This window comes from Hetaerina americana, unplaced genomic scaffold, assembly GCF_022747635.1.
Source record: "Hetaerina americana unplaced genomic scaffold, ioHetAmer1.1.p SCAF_7, whole genome shotgun sequence".
Classification (NCBI taxonomy): domain Eukaryota; kingdom Metazoa; phylum Arthropoda; class Insecta; order Odonata; family Calopterygidae; genus Hetaerina; species Hetaerina americana.
The window spans coordinates 7,863,989-7,881,629 of record NW_027287316.1 but is presented as its reverse complement, the minus strand read 5'-3'; the positions used below and the strand labels follow the sequence as shown (position 1 = coordinate 7,881,629).

At 37.7% G+C, this 17,641-nt stretch overlaps 1 protein-coding gene across 1 annotated transcript in view; it reads left to right on the top strand.

Moving 5' to 3' along the window:
- Positions 1 to 11,315, top strand: part of LOC139696523 (uncharacterized) — a 34,986-nt gene extending 23,671 nt beyond the window's left edge. The window contains exons 6-12 of the mRNA XM_071595323.1: positions 245 to 333; positions 768 to 834; positions 1,682 to 1,765; positions 2,679 to 2,894; positions 7,111 to 7,268; positions 8,223 to 8,310; positions 10,835 to 11,315. Coding sequence (XP_071451424.1) covers positions 245 to 333; positions 768 to 834; positions 1,682 to 1,765; positions 2,679 to 2,894; positions 7,111 to 7,268; positions 8,223 to 8,310; positions 10,835 to 10,947 — 815 coding nt within the window. The 3' untranslated portion in view covers positions 10,948 to 11,315. The remainder of the gene's footprint in view (positions 1 to 244; positions 334 to 767; positions 835 to 1,681; positions 1,766 to 2,678; positions 2,895 to 7,110; positions 7,269 to 8,222; positions 8,311 to 10,834) is intronic.
- Positions 11,316 to 17,641: the final 6,326 nt, after the last annotated feature.

Sequence of the window (17,641 nt, the reverse complement as noted above, 5' to 3'; positions counted from 1 at the left end):
TTATGATGGAAATATTATAAAATTCTCAGGCCTACTACTTTATAAAATTAAATTTTGAACTATGTCAGCACCCTTTGTTTCTGCTCACAATTTTATTGAATAATGATTTTTTTTTAAATAAGAACCATATTGGGTTGTTGCTCATGAATCAAATTACATTAAATGTAAAAAAAAAATGATTTTTCCTCATAGTTCTAGCATGGATTTTTTTAGCACCGTCCACCTTAATACTATCCTCTTTCAGTTTACTATGATGTGGAAAACTATGATGAGCCTGTGACCATCCGAATGAACCTGACCAAGGAACACTTTGGACGACTGTGGGAAATCAGGGTGAGCCATGGAGCCATTTGCTTGATATCCCAGGAGCCACACAATTTGATGTGATGTTGTTTTGGCACATTGGTCTTGTTGTCTTTCGTTGCGACTTCAGTGTAAAGCTTCAGATCACTCCATATTTAGCCATTTTCAAACTTGGCAGGTGATGGCAAAATCTTAATCACTTCAAATAGCTTGTTGGGTAATGATTTTATGATGAAGCAAATTTTACCGGGAAGAAAATCAATCTGTTCCTCAGATTGTTAATGGCTTCATGTACTATGTGTTAGTTGATCATACTTTATTATAGAGTTCAACTTTGCTCTTGCACTCAGTCTCATATAGCCCACGCATATGCATCCACATTCGATCTGTGTGCATCACCAATAACCTTTTTGTGTGAACTGCTCTCTTCCTAATTCTGACATTTCCATGTTTTTCCTTGACAGATCACCCAAGTGAGGTTCAACCAGAGAGCACCAGCAGGCTGCCTGGAGTACCACCATGGTGTCAGGGGTGCGTGCCTCCTCATTCTATTCCCAAAGCCCTGTTTACTCGAGGGGGATTCTCACCTCACACCAATCACGTTGCTTCAGTAATGCTCTAGGCATCAAGCAAAATCCACAGGAAATGAGTGAGCCCTTGGCTGACTTTTTTGAAGCTCTACTATCTGAAAATCTGGCCGACTTGATCCCAGCTGCTTTGGCTCCTGCATTGAGTCCTTCCCATGCCTCTCTTAAAATTTCATCCACAAAAGCAAGCATTGGGAAGTGCGGGTGATAATTGACAACCCTGTCTAACTCCCCGTTCCCTATCACTATCTATCCCACCTCTCCATCCACTAACCTCACATGTGCAATCTTATAAATGTGCATCTTCTGCAGTGGGTTAATTAAAATTATAGCAACTAGCTCCATCAAATGCCTTCTAAAATGTACAAAACAATTGTGCCCTGTTTATATCCAACATCCTTTTCTCCCAGCGGCTTCATTATGAGGCTGTGGTGTCATTTGCTTGTCCTGTAATGTCTTCTTCCAAGTGTTATTCATTTGCCCTATCCCTCATCTTTTATTGATGACTCCTGGTACAAACATTTCTGGGTGCAAAATCTAACTCAATGGTTCTATAGTCCTCTCGTACTGCTGCTTTTCCGCCTTTTGAAATGGGAATTAATACAGTTTGAATGACGTCCTCCAGTCATTTTCCTCTCTCATAATACTCTACTAATATATTTACTCTGCAATTTTATAAATTATTATTTCCACTTTGTCTATGTCACTTATGGTTCCATTAATACTTTTCCCACCTATAGCTAATTTTGTGGATGGACGATTTTAATTTAATTTTCTTTTCCATTCCGCAGGTATCATACAGACAATGAATTTTGGAGATAACGGGCGCCACCTGGCGAACCAAGACTATTCAATTTGCATGAGGCAGGAAGAAGGTAACGTAAAATCATCTCCAATTTGCCTTCGTCTAAAATGGTGAAAATATTGTTCAAGTCACTCAAATGTAAATGAATAAAAAAAAGAACTTAAGATACGCGTATTTATGTGGAAAGGTATCAATGCTTATATTTAAGTTATTTGGGCCTGGGTTTTAATATGAAAACAGGAGAGGAATGGATTAATTAATGGTAATAATTATTTCAAACCTTAAATTCCTCACAAATTGTAATTTTAATGAAAGCGTTGGTTCAAAACTTTATTAAACCAAAGCGGTTTGGATTTTTTCACCTCAATTTACTTTATTCCCATGGTTGTAGTAGTAGTTTTGAGGGGAGGCGACCGACAGCTGAGGTCATTTGCGCCATAGGGGATGGATAGGAAAGGATAAAGGGTGGAGAGAAACCCGGCGTCGGCATTAGCCTACTCTTAACGAAAGGCGCCAAGGGGTCCGCAGCTTAACGTCCCATCCGACGGACGGCGTACTCACTCAAAGTGCCCTCCACAAAGCACCTCAAGCAGGGATCGAGATACCTCTGAAAAATATTCAACACCGCCGGGATTTGAACCCGGGCCCTCTGGGTGGGAAGCCAGTACGCTAGCCCCCGCACCATCTCGATCCCCTCCCATGGTTGTGTTTCAGTGATTAAGTTAATACTAAATTTATTTGTCAGCGATAACTCTTAATGTTTATTTGTGAGCAATGACTCTTAATTTTTCCCTTAATGAGAATAGCTATGTAAGAATTATTTCTAGGGTAAGACGATATTCCAGGAGTGCTCAAGCTTCTTCTGTGAGCAAGGCGTGATAAAAATGTCGTTGTTTCACTCAATGGTTTTCGTTAGAGTGGGAAAACTATGACAACGAGTGGCCTCTCTGTCTTTCTATTCATGTGGCCTGCAACATATCCAGGGTACTGCTCCATAGCATATGAGCCCTGCGACGAGAACTCGTTCCGCATTGGCCCACCCCTCACCAACCCCGTGGGCATCGGTTCGTTCCCACCCGCCACCAACCCCATCATGGGGGGACCTTTGATGGGTGGGGCCGGGCCCCCTGCGGCGGTGGGTGACGGTGACCCGGAGACGTCACCCGTGGAGGCCGATGACGAGGAACCTATCCTCGAAGGTGAGTGACACCCCAGACACCCTTCCCTTCCCTTCTCCTAAGAACTATTTGCGTTCAGTGTTAAAAATGGTGGCTGTACCACTGCTATCAAATTAGAGTGAAACTATAGTTAATCCACCACTTTTCTAAAATTTTCTTTTTTTAGTTTGGGAAATGAGTAAATGGTGGTGATAAGTCAGATGTTCATATATAGTTGGAGCCTGATGCTTCAAGTCTTCCCCTTTTTAAAAATTCAATGTGTTGCCTCTTCAATGTATTTATATTTTCACTGCAATTGCGTTGAAAAAAAACATGACAATATTTTACAGAAAATACTGATGTAGCTAAGTATAGTACTTGTTACATTATTAGCATGCATATTTCTTTTGTACAAACTAACTATTCTTATCTAGGGCCCCATAATATGGGTCTCCTTTGGTACAACAAACTTACCAGTGCACGTTACATCCTTTAAGTGAAAGTTTTAAATGCCTCTTGCTGGAAAGAATGTTTTATAGCACCAGAGAATACTTTCTGGTTGCTAATGCTATTTATTTGCATTTTACGTGCCGGATTACAGATATGCAAAAATAATATGGTGTTTGGAAGTTGTAAGCAACCCACTGTTGCGCATAACTTTGCAGGAGTTCCTCGCGAGACTCTCTTCTGCGCTGGTCATATCCAGTCCAATGCAATGCCTGATGATATTGTGAAGCATCTGTTTGAAATATTTCCTCAGGAGTGATTTCAAATGTGAAAGTTTGAGAGTTGGTGAAATATGTAATTCTTTCAAACTGAGTGTGCCAATTAGCCTAAAAGAGCATCTTCTTAAAGATGATATTTGGCTAGTTGAAGTGAAAGTGGGAAATTTTACCCCTCCAAACAATGGAAGCTGGCTCCTACTGATGAAGGGACAGGGTATATTTTGGAAGATGCAGCTGCACTAGTGAATTAGCGGAACTCCGAGTTGAATAATTGTGATTCGCCGGTATCCACGTCAGGAGCAAGGGTCCACAACGACAAAACTATGGAAAAGTTTTCATTAGTTAAGCGTGTTATCCGCTTCCAAATGGGAATATCACAACCTAAGTCCTTCTGACTGGGTAGTGACACTAATTTATTTTGCCAAAATGTAAGATGTATATGAAATAAAATATCTGAGGTAGAGGCAGTTGCCAAACATGGTGGCTACTATGTACTATGTCTCAATGAACATTAGCTTACAAAAAATGAAGTTGATGTGTATAGCATTAGTGATTTTAGCTTGGCATCATTCTATTTCTGATCTATATAAAAACGTGGCAGTACCTGTATTTATGTCTTGAAAGGTATGCCCTTCAAAGTAATTGACTTTTGTAAATTCTGTATGGAATTGTATTTTGAAATATCTGCAATCATGTTGATGGACCTGAATCTGATGATTGCTTCTTGGTATCACTCCCCTAATGGTGTATTTGAATATTACCGTAATCAACTGGTAATAGTAGTATCTGTAGCATCTCTTTTCTTGACTGTGAAAGCCAATATCATAATATGAGGAGATCTTAACATTGATATAACACTAAAAACTAGCGATTGTCAGGTTCTTAAAAACCTTTTGCTTGCATATAATTTATGGGCAAACAAACAGCCTACTAAATTTTCTGCCTGCCTAGATTATACAATTATCAATTGTCCTAAACTGTATAGTATGCATGTTATTGTCTATCTCCCATCTGACCATCAAGGTATAGGCTTCACTTTTAAGGCTCAAATAATTCCAAAGATATTCTCAAATAGAGGTAAAACCATAATCATTAGGCCCATAACAATAGAAGGTTTTGACAGTTTCAAACTGCTCCTATCTTGTATCAATTGGCATGGAATTTGCACTGACCCTGTTGAGCAACTTTGTTTTCCAAGTTTTTCAGGTGATTTCCTAGACATTTTTTAATATTGCTTTCCCAAAAAATGTACTAAACCTTATGCCCACTAAAACTAAAAGTAATCTCTGGTATGCTGGGGAATTATTAGCTCTTAGAAATGATTTACTCAGTTACTACTACTCTTACAAAACCAGTGGAAGCCTGCATGGCAAAGAGGCTTACTTGAAATACAAGATAGATAATTATAACTCAGTTAGGTGTGCAAAATATAAAGTTTATAAGGATTTTGTTTTCAATGCAAAAAATAAACAAAAGGCAGCATGGAGAGTAATCAATCACGAAGTTTGTCATGGCATTGCTAAAGAAAATCTTCTGTTTACCCCTTTTCCTACTTTAATTTTTTCTTAAAAGCTGTTGAAGAAAATTTGTTCTCTCAAAAGGTTGATGCTGCCAATATTTGTAATGTGCTGCAAAATCTTCCTCCAAATAATTTAAATTTTAAATGGAATTTTGTTACTCCATTTGATATGATATTGACTGTAAAAATATTTTTAAAATCCAGCAGTAAGGATTTTTATGGTCTGTCTAATTACCTAATCAAGGACATTATTGTGGTCATTGTGGAACCATTAGCTATGTTAGTCAACTTATATTTTAAGACAGGAGATTTTCCAACAGCTCTAAAAGGTTTCAAAACAGTACCTGCCTATAAGAAAGGAAATAAAGATGATTTAACTAACTACAGCCCCATTTCCATAGTCCTTGTTTTTGGCAAAATTTTTTAAGCTATCATGAATGGTCGAATATGTAATTTTTTGAGTCAAATAATCTGTTTTCCAAATCACAGTATGGTTTTTGAACTGGGAAATCTGCAATTATGGTTGTAGGTTCCATAGTTAATTATGTCATTAATGCTTTTGAAGAGAATAAATCAGTCTCTGTGACACTATGTGATATTAGTAAGGCTTCCAACTGTGTTAATCATTCAATATTACTATCAAAGCTAGAATATTATGGTGGGGTGTTGCACTGAAACTCATGAAGTCATATTTGGATGATTACCACCAATTGGTTGAACTTGATGGCTGTCGACCTGCAGCTCTTTAAGTAAAATGTGGTGTCCCACAAGGCGGACCCAGTACTTTTCATCATCATGGTTAACGATTTTCCCTATAATATGAAATCAAAATTTGTTTTATATGCTGATGACGCCATTTTTGTACAAAAATGTCAATATCTAGAAGATGCAAAGGTACGATCTAGTGCTACCCAAAGACAGGCTAAGGAATGGTTTGATATTAATCATTTACATTTAAATACTAAAAAAACCCAGCATATGGTATGCAGTTTTAAATCAAAAATAACTGAAATTGAAACTGCTAAAATACTAGGAATTCATATTGATGAAAACTTAACTGGGAGACCAGGATCAGTCAGAACTGTATTAAACTGTGTAAAGCTGTTTATATGTTAAGAGAGCTCAACTTTCTCATTTCAAATGAGTATCATTTAGCACTTTACCATGCCTTATTTCAATGTCATTTGAATTATAGTGTCAAGTTATGGGGTTATTCCCCACATGTTAAACAAATCTTGCTACTACATAAGAGAGCTATCCGCTCTCTTGCTAATATACCATCACATGTTTCCTGCAAACCTTTTTTTATTAGGTATGGAATCATGTCTGTATTTAGTTTATATTTCTTTAAAGCTCTGATTCATGTGAAAGTTAATCTATAAACTTACCAATTATGATCTTATATCCATAACTACACTACAAGAGGTAAAGCGAATCTAAATACTACTTATTGTAGATTCTCATTAACTTACAACACATTTCATTATATGAACCCACAACTGTATAACTATCTGCCTTAATGTTTATATATTAAGTAATATTTATATTGATGACATTTAATATGGTTGTTCAATTCTCAAAATGAATGCAGTATTACTATTATTATCACCATCATTGATTTTTCTACCATGTTGCTAGGTCTCTGTTGGCCTCCATTCCTGTCCACCTGACTTGAGACTGAATCTTTTCCAGCAAACTTTGCAGCTCTGGCAGAGGGCATTCTGACCAATACTGACCTAAATGTTTTTCCCATTGTATTCATGGGAGTAACTCCAGAAAGAGTTGGGGCCGAACCAGTTCCTCCCATTTTGCAAGGCTTTAGAAGAGGGGAAATCTTTCTTTCTGTGCTGTGTGCTTCTTAACATATAATTAGCATGGCTTCTCATCCAGTGGATATGCTGCAGCTGAATAATATTGAAATGTTGTTTGGTGTGGTAGACATGATGCATTAGTCCTCAGAAGAAATGCTTGCAGATGGGTAATTGCAACACCATTTTTTTCTCTTCTGGCACAGAGGATGACGATGGCTCTGGCATAGGGGGAATGCTAGGGAATTTCCAAAAGAGGAGCTTCCTGTCGTCGTCTCCATCCAAGCAGATACCATTCACGGAAATCCTCGGAGAGTGCGCAGACAGGATTGTCATGCCCTGCGATTCTGAGGAGTTTATAGCCGTGAGTATGGCATTAGGACTCTTAGGAATTTCACCATTCTCCACTAAATCTAATTTCCATCATACAGCTTTTATAATATATATCGCATGTATGGGTACAGACATGTGCACTCATTTTTAATATATAAAAAAGATACTTTTGAAATGGAATTCTGAGGCAAAATTAGACCTTTCAGAAGATTTATTCCATAAAATACTTTCCATTAGAGTAAAATATATCTTATTGAGAATTGATTAGCAAAAAAATTAAATGACAAATATTGGAGTTTTATAAAGTTTTACCATTTTGTGTGCAGTGAAGTTTGTGACCACTCTGAGGTAGATGTGAGATGGATGTTATGGGATCAATGGTTTGCTTTCTTTTTAGCTATTATTTTGGAGTACGAACTTTGGAGGAAGCTTGGACCTTATCTTTCACTTCTTCATTGTAGCACATATTTTTTTAAGGACACAAAAGTAGAATGTATTGAGACTCTTGGTGGGAATTGAATTGCCACCATTGCCATTTCTCTTGATCACTCATGGTGTCTGTTTTCTTAAAATCAATCTCCTATATGTGCAAGCAAACAATGAAGGGTAATAAATTTTGATGGTGATGACAATGGATCAATCTGTCATGTGTTTTGCAATTTTGTGCGTAAATCATGCAGTGCCCTCCGATATGGTCTTGCGTCACATGTCTCTTCAGATTGGAGCACTGAAAAGATGTGATGGAAATAGACTAACAGACAGATTTACTTGAAATTCCACAAAAATTAACTGAAGAAGTATCATTGCTAATTTTTGATAAATTTAACCTTGGAGCAATATAATTTCTATGTAGATCAAAATCAACATTTCAAATGTATTCTGTCCACTTGGTCCTGGATGGAGGTTCTACCCCATTACATGCTATCTTTGTTGATGTTTCAATCCAATTGTGCATGTTGATACATTACAGTTTGTCTTGTTGCAGGCTGAGGCAAACGGCCCTGGGATATGTGATTTGCTGCATTGTGGGTCTTCCTTCTGTAATGGCATGGAGGGACCTTGCAGGATTGAGAGTGAGTTGGCCTGCCCTTCTTCCTTTAACCTTGCTCTTGGCACTCTTGCTGGTTTATTGTCTATTCCTAGGAGGAGTGACAGTTTTTTTAAACACTGATCTCAATGGCCTGAATGTGTGTACTCTTTTTATGTTCAATCTCCTCTTCAACTTTAAAATTTACTTGAATGACAATCCGCATTGGCAAAAGAATTTAACATTTTATCTGTTCATATGAACATACGTACTTCTTGGGCCAACAGTGACAAGGGAAATTTAAATACCTATAGTTTGATCCATTGCTGAAGTCATTGGTGGGGCCAATTGGTCACTCAGTATCCCAGACTGCTTCTTCACGGCTTAGGGAGGGTTGCAAAAAGGGCTTGAGCTGCTACAAGAGCTTTTCAGATGGATGGGGAGATGGAGAAACTTTGCAATAGACAATGGGCACTCTGTGAGAGCTTGAGACAGTTGCTTGGGGCCTAAAACTGACACCGCCATGTGAACTTCTCTCCATTTGAATTACCTACAGAGTGCGTTCCAAAAGTAATGTAATTAAATTTCCCGTGCTCTCCTCCTATTGGTTGGAGTGGGATCCAACTACTTATGGTAGGTGGGGGGGAGGGGGGACGAACGCTGAGCTTTGCTGCAAAACCGGTCTCAGCGCTCTCCAAGCTGTGGAAATGGCAGGACGCCAGTTATTGTAAACCTTTGCGCACTGACCTGTATTCTTTTACTGAGCTTCTCTTTCATTCACTGGTCACCCATCTACAATAATTTTTGTCGGAAATCATGAGACCATTCCAAAAGGCATCACTTCAAAAAGGATCAAAGAAAGTAAGAAATTGAAGGAAGGCCAATCTCCTTATCCATATGCCAATTAAAAAGAAATTGAATGTTGTGGCTCCAAAATAAAAAATTGAAGAAGTGATGGACCACCCACACTCTGTGTGCATTTTATAGAGTTTTTAAGGTTGAAATGTTCAAGAGAGATTAGGAAGAAAGCGATGAAAAAAAACTCAAATTTTACTATTTGAATTGAAGTAGCTGTCCCAGTAAAGAGCCTTCATGCGTAGTGTAACTTTGTAAATATGAAGCTTATAATATGGAATGTGGGCAGTGCTTAGAAAACAGAGGTTAATTAAAGTTTAATAATTTTAGGGGATTGAGATGGTGCAGTGGCTAATGTACTAGCTTCCCACCAGGTTCGAAACCTGTTGACGATAAACCTTTTATGAGTGGTATCCTGACCCTTACTTGAGGTGCTTTCCAGAGAGCACTTTGAGTGAGTATGCCATCCGTCAGATGGGACGTTAAACTTTAGACCCCTTGGTGCCTTTCGTTGTTAAGAGTAGGCTGATGTCAATGCTGGGTTTCTCTCCACCCTTCTTCCTTTCCCATCCATCCCTAATGGTGCAAATGATCTCAGCTGTCAGTCACCTGCCATAAAAATTACTGCTACTTTAAGTATTATACCTAATAGGACACATTGCAAGTGTGTCATAATGATTACTCTGATGTAGGACCTTAGTACTTTAAAAAAAACAATCTTTTTACATTATGTGCATCACCACTTGCCATTTTAGGTCTAATGCTTTGTATGTAATGTGGAGTACTTTTTGCTTTGCTTCACAATTGGTTGATCGTTGATATTTCAAAGCACCCCATCGGCTGATTTGACTCTCCCAACTGCTGGGGCAAGTTAGCAACATTTACATTCATATAAAAAGATTCCAACCTATTCAATTGATTTAATATTAGTTTCCAGTGGTTTTATACATATGTGGTAAATAAAAATAAATCTAAATCAGTTTAATTCCAAAATATTGGATGGCTAGAAAAGAACACATGAATCAAAACCAGAAACTGTTGCATCCCACCCACCGTATTTATTTATATTCAGGTCTTATAATACCTAATTATCATAGTGACATGCAACACAAATATATTTAGGTATATGATGAAATGTACATAGAAGTTTACAAAAAATGTTTTGAGATTTTTAACCAATTGCATCTCCAGAGATTGTTAGCTCAGGCTGAATGAAGATTCTTTCTACTTTCATGAATTTTTTACCTGAGCGCCTACAATCACATGACACTTAGATCCCTAAATATTAGTAAAACGTTGGTTCCACAATCAATGCTGGTGTCAAAAACTCAATAAAAAATAATCATCTCAACTCAACTCCTTATGGATAATTGTAAACTCGACTGGAATTGGGAATAAGTTTGCCCAATGTTAATTTCAAATGCTAATCAACAGACTTTAAAAAAACAAAAGGTACCTTTTTTAAGTTCAAAATTGAAATTAGATTATTTCATGTCTTAAACTAGATAGTTCAAAAATTGTTACCGAAAAAAATAACATTTGCAAAGACATCTGCCTAAATTGTTGTTTTAAATTCACGTTTATGTCAATTAAAAACCCCAGTGGAAGTATGTACAAGGACCTGTATATATTAAAAAGTTTTGCTTGATTCATCAAGAGCTGTGGTTGTCGTCACTGGCATGTGCCGCCTGACCCATTGCCCTCTCTGTCAACAGGCAGCAGCACCCCATTCCTCATTCAGGTGCACTTTGGACCAGGATTGTATGAGGAGTCACCAGAGGATAATTTGGGGATGTGCTTGCGGTATGAGCAGTTGCCCTGTCTGTGAAACTCATCACTGCCCTCCCCTCCCTACCACCCCTCCTCCGGTGTCTTCCTTCACACCCCTCCTTCCCTGTCTCTTTTTGATTTGCGTATTCCACGGAAGCCCATCTTTTCCTGTCTAAGTGCTCCCATTCTCACTTGTGCTCACGGTGCCCAATCTTCAAGACCATGTGCCATTTGTGTCCAATGCTTTCTTTTGTTGTATGGGGCATCTGCATCTTAAGTTAGGGAGATTAGGTGAGGGCATTCTTTCCAATGGACAAGTCACAAAGGATACTTGTGTGTTGAAATCTCTGCAGATATCAGAACCGTGTTTTCCAAATGGAAATTTTCATGAAGCAAGTTCACCAAATGTTCATCACTTTACCTCATCATGTGATTTTTTAAACTGTTATTTATTTATATTATTTTTGTCTATATTATTATTTATTTAATGTTATTTATCTTACTTTATTATTTTTATTTGTGTTTATGTATGTACTTATTTATTTATAATTTGTTTCATTTTCCTTGTTTAATATTTATTGAAATTATTCCATTAATTTCTTTTTATTTTTGTTCATGACTTTTAAATCTACATTTGCTTATGAAGTGTTGAGAAATGTAAGGCCAAAGTAAAGATCCAAATTCCAGCTGTATTTGACTCTTGGTGTTATTTCAGTCTTCAAAACTTAAAAAATTGGTTTATTCAGTATAAATTATTCTGCACAATAAGTTGCCACAAAAAATATGAATATCGAGGTCATACCTCTCCCCCCCATGTATGATTCCACTGAGATGTCAAAGGTTTCATCTATGGATGCTCTTTCTATGTCGTTATATAATGTCTATTGAACAATCCTTCCGGAATGACAGAAAAACGGAAAACTTGAGGAGCAATTTAATATTCTTCTCTCACTAATTCATAGTCCCCAAAAGTTTCAATGGCATATTTCCATGCTTTACAAATGCAACACACTTGTCTGAAGTCAGGAGGCTCTCCCTCTCATTAATTTGTACTAATGAAGTGACAAAGCTTTGCTGTCATCCAACATTCTTTTATAAGTACCAATTACGAGAACAGAAGTACATAGACTGCAATTTTCAGCTTGATTGAATAATTTCCCTTTTATTCTTAAATCGTTAATGTTGGGCATTGATTGGTGCTGGGTGCAATATTCACATGTCATCTGATTGCATTAAAGTGACTGTGAGCTATATTGGCACAATTTTTAATGAAGAGCATTAGGTAAATGTGGATGATGCAATTGCTTCATCACCCTTATGGACTGACCTTGGAGGGCATCTTTTTTGATTTGTCAGTAACCATTTGCTGGTTCAATTGAACTACCAGGAGGTTATCTTTGTAGAAGAATGATCACCATTTCACCATTGTTCATTCACTCTCCACCAAGTCAATTGGCACATCTGTTGGGAAACAGGGCTGAGTCATTTCAAAGAGAGATTAGTCAGGTGGAGTGGATCATCTACCGCCTTCCTAGGCTGAGAAACAGAAGTGTAATATCTATGGAGTTTTAATTTCAATTTTGATCCCAGTTGGGCTCTTCTACTCAGGAAAGTTCAGGGGTGTATTTGGTCCATTAAATGGGACCTCATTGCCTCTTCACTTTTCATATTATTGTATTTTCTTGACACACTGAAACTAGGGATTATGGATAATTTCACTGCGATATATGTTCATATTTCTACCCAATATTGTGTGATTTATGAAGGTTTTTATTTATTTTAATTTTATTTTGCATTAGTCCAAAAACAGCACTCGACCCTTACATCGGACTTTGAACATTGGTAGTATAATTTGAAAATTACATACACCCAATCCCTAGGTGGAGGAAAAACCACCTAGGCGGGAATTGAACCCACGACCTCTGGGTTGGAAGACGAGGACATTACCCCACTGCCACCCAAGGGCCAGCAAGGTTAATAGGAAATAAGTTATTGAAGACATGATAAACCAGACAAGATAGTTAGTTGGGTAATATGCTAGCCTACGAAAGCAAAGGCCATACCTGTATGTTCAAGTCCCACCTTGGGCATGGCTAATATGTTAGTTAGCTCTGATTAACATGGGATATATGATAGCAAGCCAAGAGTGGCTTACAAAGAGAGGATCTAAAGGTAGACAGTCCACCAGGTATAATCAGAGAGCAAAAAAAAGTGTGATGTGCAGCCAGTAGATTGTTTATTTGACAAATTGTATTAAATTCTACTGGCATTGCTTTAGGTAAAATTGCTTAAAAATTTTCTTGTGGTGGAATTGGGTTGGAGATCCCATGGCTCAAATGAAGGTTTATTTGTGATTAGGTTCCATTCTGTTATGACTCTCTATCTTTTTGTTGGTGCATTGGTTGAAAGTTGTGCTCTAATGGTTGCGATTGGCCGGGTCACCACAGAGCATGGTGCCTCTCTCATAGTTTCTACTGGTCCCAGGCATTGCTTGAAGAGAGTAGGGTCTCACCTGGTGCACATTGGTGACCCTAAGACAATACAAACGTGAACATTTATATTTTCCTTCATTGAGTGGCCATGACCATTTCCACTCATGTCAACCATGACAGAGTTTTCATTAATGGGGTTTACGTTGGTAATCAGTAAAAACTTTAGCTGTTGATAAGGTTGATATCAAAATGTGTGTGTATTAATTGCTAAGATTTGGTAATTTCTTTTACACTTTCCCTCAAATAGATCTTTTCCCATTGATATCCCTGGGTTCATGCACATTAATGCAATGACCATCTTGACTCACTGTATTTAGGTTTCGTTATGATGTTGCTGCAGGTTCATTCTTTGAAAGACAATTTTTTTGCACATCCTAGCCGGTGGTTCTTCAATTTAGTATGAGGAAATCACCTTAATTCTAAAATTATTCGACTGAATTCAAATAAAAATTGCAGTAAATATTAATATGTCTACTTTTGTGTGTCATACATCACCATTATCTGCACTGCTGATGTCTTTTGTGACACTTGAATTTACTTCTTTCTTAATTAATTTGCAAATTACCTCATATGGTAGCAATGCTTCATCTGCTATGTGCCATAGAGCCTCCGGGACACTCTCATTCTATATTTGTATAAGAGTAGTTATGTGTGCGACCCTTCCGCTCTTTCATATCAATTTTTATCACTCAAAATTTTTGTCTCTGAGACGGATGCTATATGCTTGCAGTATATTAGACGTTTCACCAATGAGAAATGTCATAAAATAAACAAAGTGTACGCTAACTTTGTGGACTTAATCAAACATTGATAGAAATAATTGTGCACTCTATGTATTAATTTCCCAAACTATGCATAGCTAATCCAGTTTCAACATTACAATGCCTTCATAATACTGCCATCATCACCAGATGGCAGTATTATGAAGGTGGAATTGGGTTGGCAAAGTGTACTCTTAAATCGTCCCTATTGGTTTCCTGCCGCAGTTTATTATTCAACTTTTATGCTTCCTTCTACCCAGCTTGTGTTTAATCTACCCTCTAGAACTTTTGTGTTCCATTTCCATCTCTTGTCTGTCTTACTAACCATCTCATCCACAATCCACGGTTTCCTTGTCCTTTTCCTATTAACAGTCCCTATAGTTTCATTTGCTGCTTTTGTATCCCTTTTTTGGTATGTTTCCATTTTTCATCTATTGTGCCCATCTCACTTTCCCAACTCATAATTACTTCCAAGTACTGCTGGTACTGTTTCCTATCTTCCCATTTAGTGCTTCTACATTCCATTTCTTCAACTATTTACTCTCTCTCATCATCTTGAATCTGACATTAAACTCAATTGGGACTAAATTATGACCTGAATTTGCATCCACTCCCAGGAAACTGTGCAAATCGATCATACTCTTTCAAAACCTGAGCCTAACTATAATATTGTTCAATATATATTTCTGCATCCTGGAAATTTTACATGTATTCCTATGGTGGTGTTTAACTTCGTGTTTGTTATAATCAAACAATGTTTTCAGCTGAATTCTGCTACTTTCTCCCTGCAATCATTCCTTGTACCTAAACCGCAATCCCCCACCTCACCACCATCTCTTCCCTAGCCTACCGTGGCGTTCTAATCTCCCATCACTATCAAATGTTTCCCTCCAGGAACACATGTGATTATTCTCTCTGACTGATAGTACACTCAATATGTCTTCTTCTCTATGGTTGCTAGTTTGCATGTTGACCTGAATAATGTCCAAGTTCATTATTTGAGCTTTCACATCTACAAATAATATTCTATCAATCACTTACTCTATGTTGACTATGCCTCTTCCTACTTTTTTATTTAATATTTTTGCCACCATTCAATGGATTTCTTCCCCTCCGCTGTATATTACTCTACAACTATCACTCCATTAATCTCCACTATTCTTCTCCAATCTACTCACTCTTCTCTCTCATCTCATCTCACAAAATGTTAACATTCCTATATGTCTTCTTTCTATCTCTCATTTTATATTTTATAATTTCTCTATCCTTAAAACCATTCTGGTTCAGTGTGCTTCTACCGCTTCTTTTCTACTGCTGCTGTGGAGTGGGTATTTTTTGTGATGACGACCATGGAAGCCTTGCTCTCCCACTGCCATGCAAGACCTAAGATCGATTGGGTCGGTCCCATATTTGCCAGGACTCATTTTAAAAATTGTTTTCATCTTAGTTTTATAGGATAATAATTGACTTGAATAGTTGCCTTCCTCAATAATGTTGTTAACCACCATCACTCATCACATGACACTATCTCTCAAATGGCTGATTACTGGGATCAGGCTTTTGCAGCCGCATTACTGAGGTACAGAGGCTGCGCAGACTGCCATTTATCTGTCTCTTACCCTTTAATCTATCTGGCATCGGACACACTACCAGGAAAAATTATCATTGCTCCAATCAGCACAGATCTAGGGTGATCATAACGCACAAGCCCTTCCACGGGGTTATTGTTTTAGGCCTAGCTATAAAAAGTTATATTAAAATGATGGAGCAGGTCAATTTTTACAATTGGTGGTAGATTACTGGTTTTCACAGGGATTTGATGATGCAGGGGTAGATCTCGGGATTGTCCGAATGTGGATCATATTTGGGTTTGATGTTTTTAAATGCATTATAGTGACCACCTTCTTTGCTTCTGAAGGCACTTTCAATAAGGCAAGTAGAGACTTAGAGTAGAGTCCAAAAATGTTTTTTGCACTAAATTTTTGCATTCTAATTTCAAGTTCAGTGGGGGGTGGGAGACATAACTTGTGAGGAGGGGTTGGCGGTACTGGGAAGGCTCCCCACCATTACCAAGTCCAATGCTCTTTCCCCTCCAGCTTTATTGTCTACCAATTGCAACTCCCTGCCATGATGAATATAGTTTATACCTATTTGTGAAATTCATGACTAACTACTCAATCAATAGGAATTGTTTTAAACCTTGGTAATTTTTTTTAATTTGTAGTAATTTTTGGCATTATTATGCATTCCATTTTGGTACCGAGGGAACATGTTAGTCCAAGGGGGGCTACTGACCAAAGGGCCTGATTTCCAGGTATGCTTCTCTGGTTGCCCTCAGCTTTACCTGAGCCATGTTATTTTTTGGATACCAGAACTTGCTGAAAAACATAGCACAAGTAAAGGAACTGGTCCCCCTACCCTGATGTGCGAAATTCACGAGCCGTCCGGCTTAATACTGCGTGAACTCTACCAGCACCTATCTAAGCAACCCCCGACCTGTGTTTTTGGTATATAGTTTATTGCTAAGTACTGCATGTATTAGATTCTATCGTGAAATTTATTCAGTTTGTCCAGAGTAGCTGTCATTATAATAATTTAATATACTTAATGGAATCATAGGCTGGCATTAAGTTAATACCTGCTTGTTTTGTGAAATGAAATTTAAAGCTCCCTCAGTTTGGTAGTACCTGTGATTTAGCGATATCAAAGGTATTACTAAAATATATATCGGTAATTAAACAAACTTCAGATGCTTTTGGGAAAAAAGATCTTTACATTTATCAGGTATCAAATCTATAGATCCTAAAATAAGTTAGGCGCTTCAGAAAAATTTTATTGGCAGCACTATTAAATAAATACATATTTGCATCGACTATAAACAGTTACAGCTTCGAAAAATATATTTTATAATAATCCTTTGAACCATGCTTCAATTGTTTTGAGCTCGATTTTCAATTCCAATAATCTTTTATTGGAAAAATATAATGTTGATCATCTGGTCTTGACGATTAGAATAATGTCTTTTTGTAATCATTGTTAACCAGTGAAAATTGCTTATTGTATTCCTTGAAGATAAAGGTGGCCGTAGCAACACTCAAGTCAGATTTCCGCGTCGCGATTAGCATATGAGCACAGTATGAGCTAGCGGCCTTGCGGAGCATGTCTTTAATCGTGATTGGCCGGATTCTTGGCCGCCTTTAGCCAGAGGAAGTGGGCGCTTAGGGCCATTTCGAGACAAGCGCTCAATTCCATAGCCCCGATTTAATTTATCGTCGCCATGTGTAAACTACAACACGAGTTTTAGCGACGGTCGGTTCTGTGTGGTCAAGCTCGGCTTAGCTTCTGCGTATAGTGTTGTTGTCCGGCAACGATTGGCAAATTATTCGAAAATTAATACTCTACCTCCAGAATTTAAACTGAATTTTATCTAGTTTTATTCAGAAATAACCGAGGATTAGTTCCGACGTGACGTGCTTTGGCAGCAATCGCTCACACATAG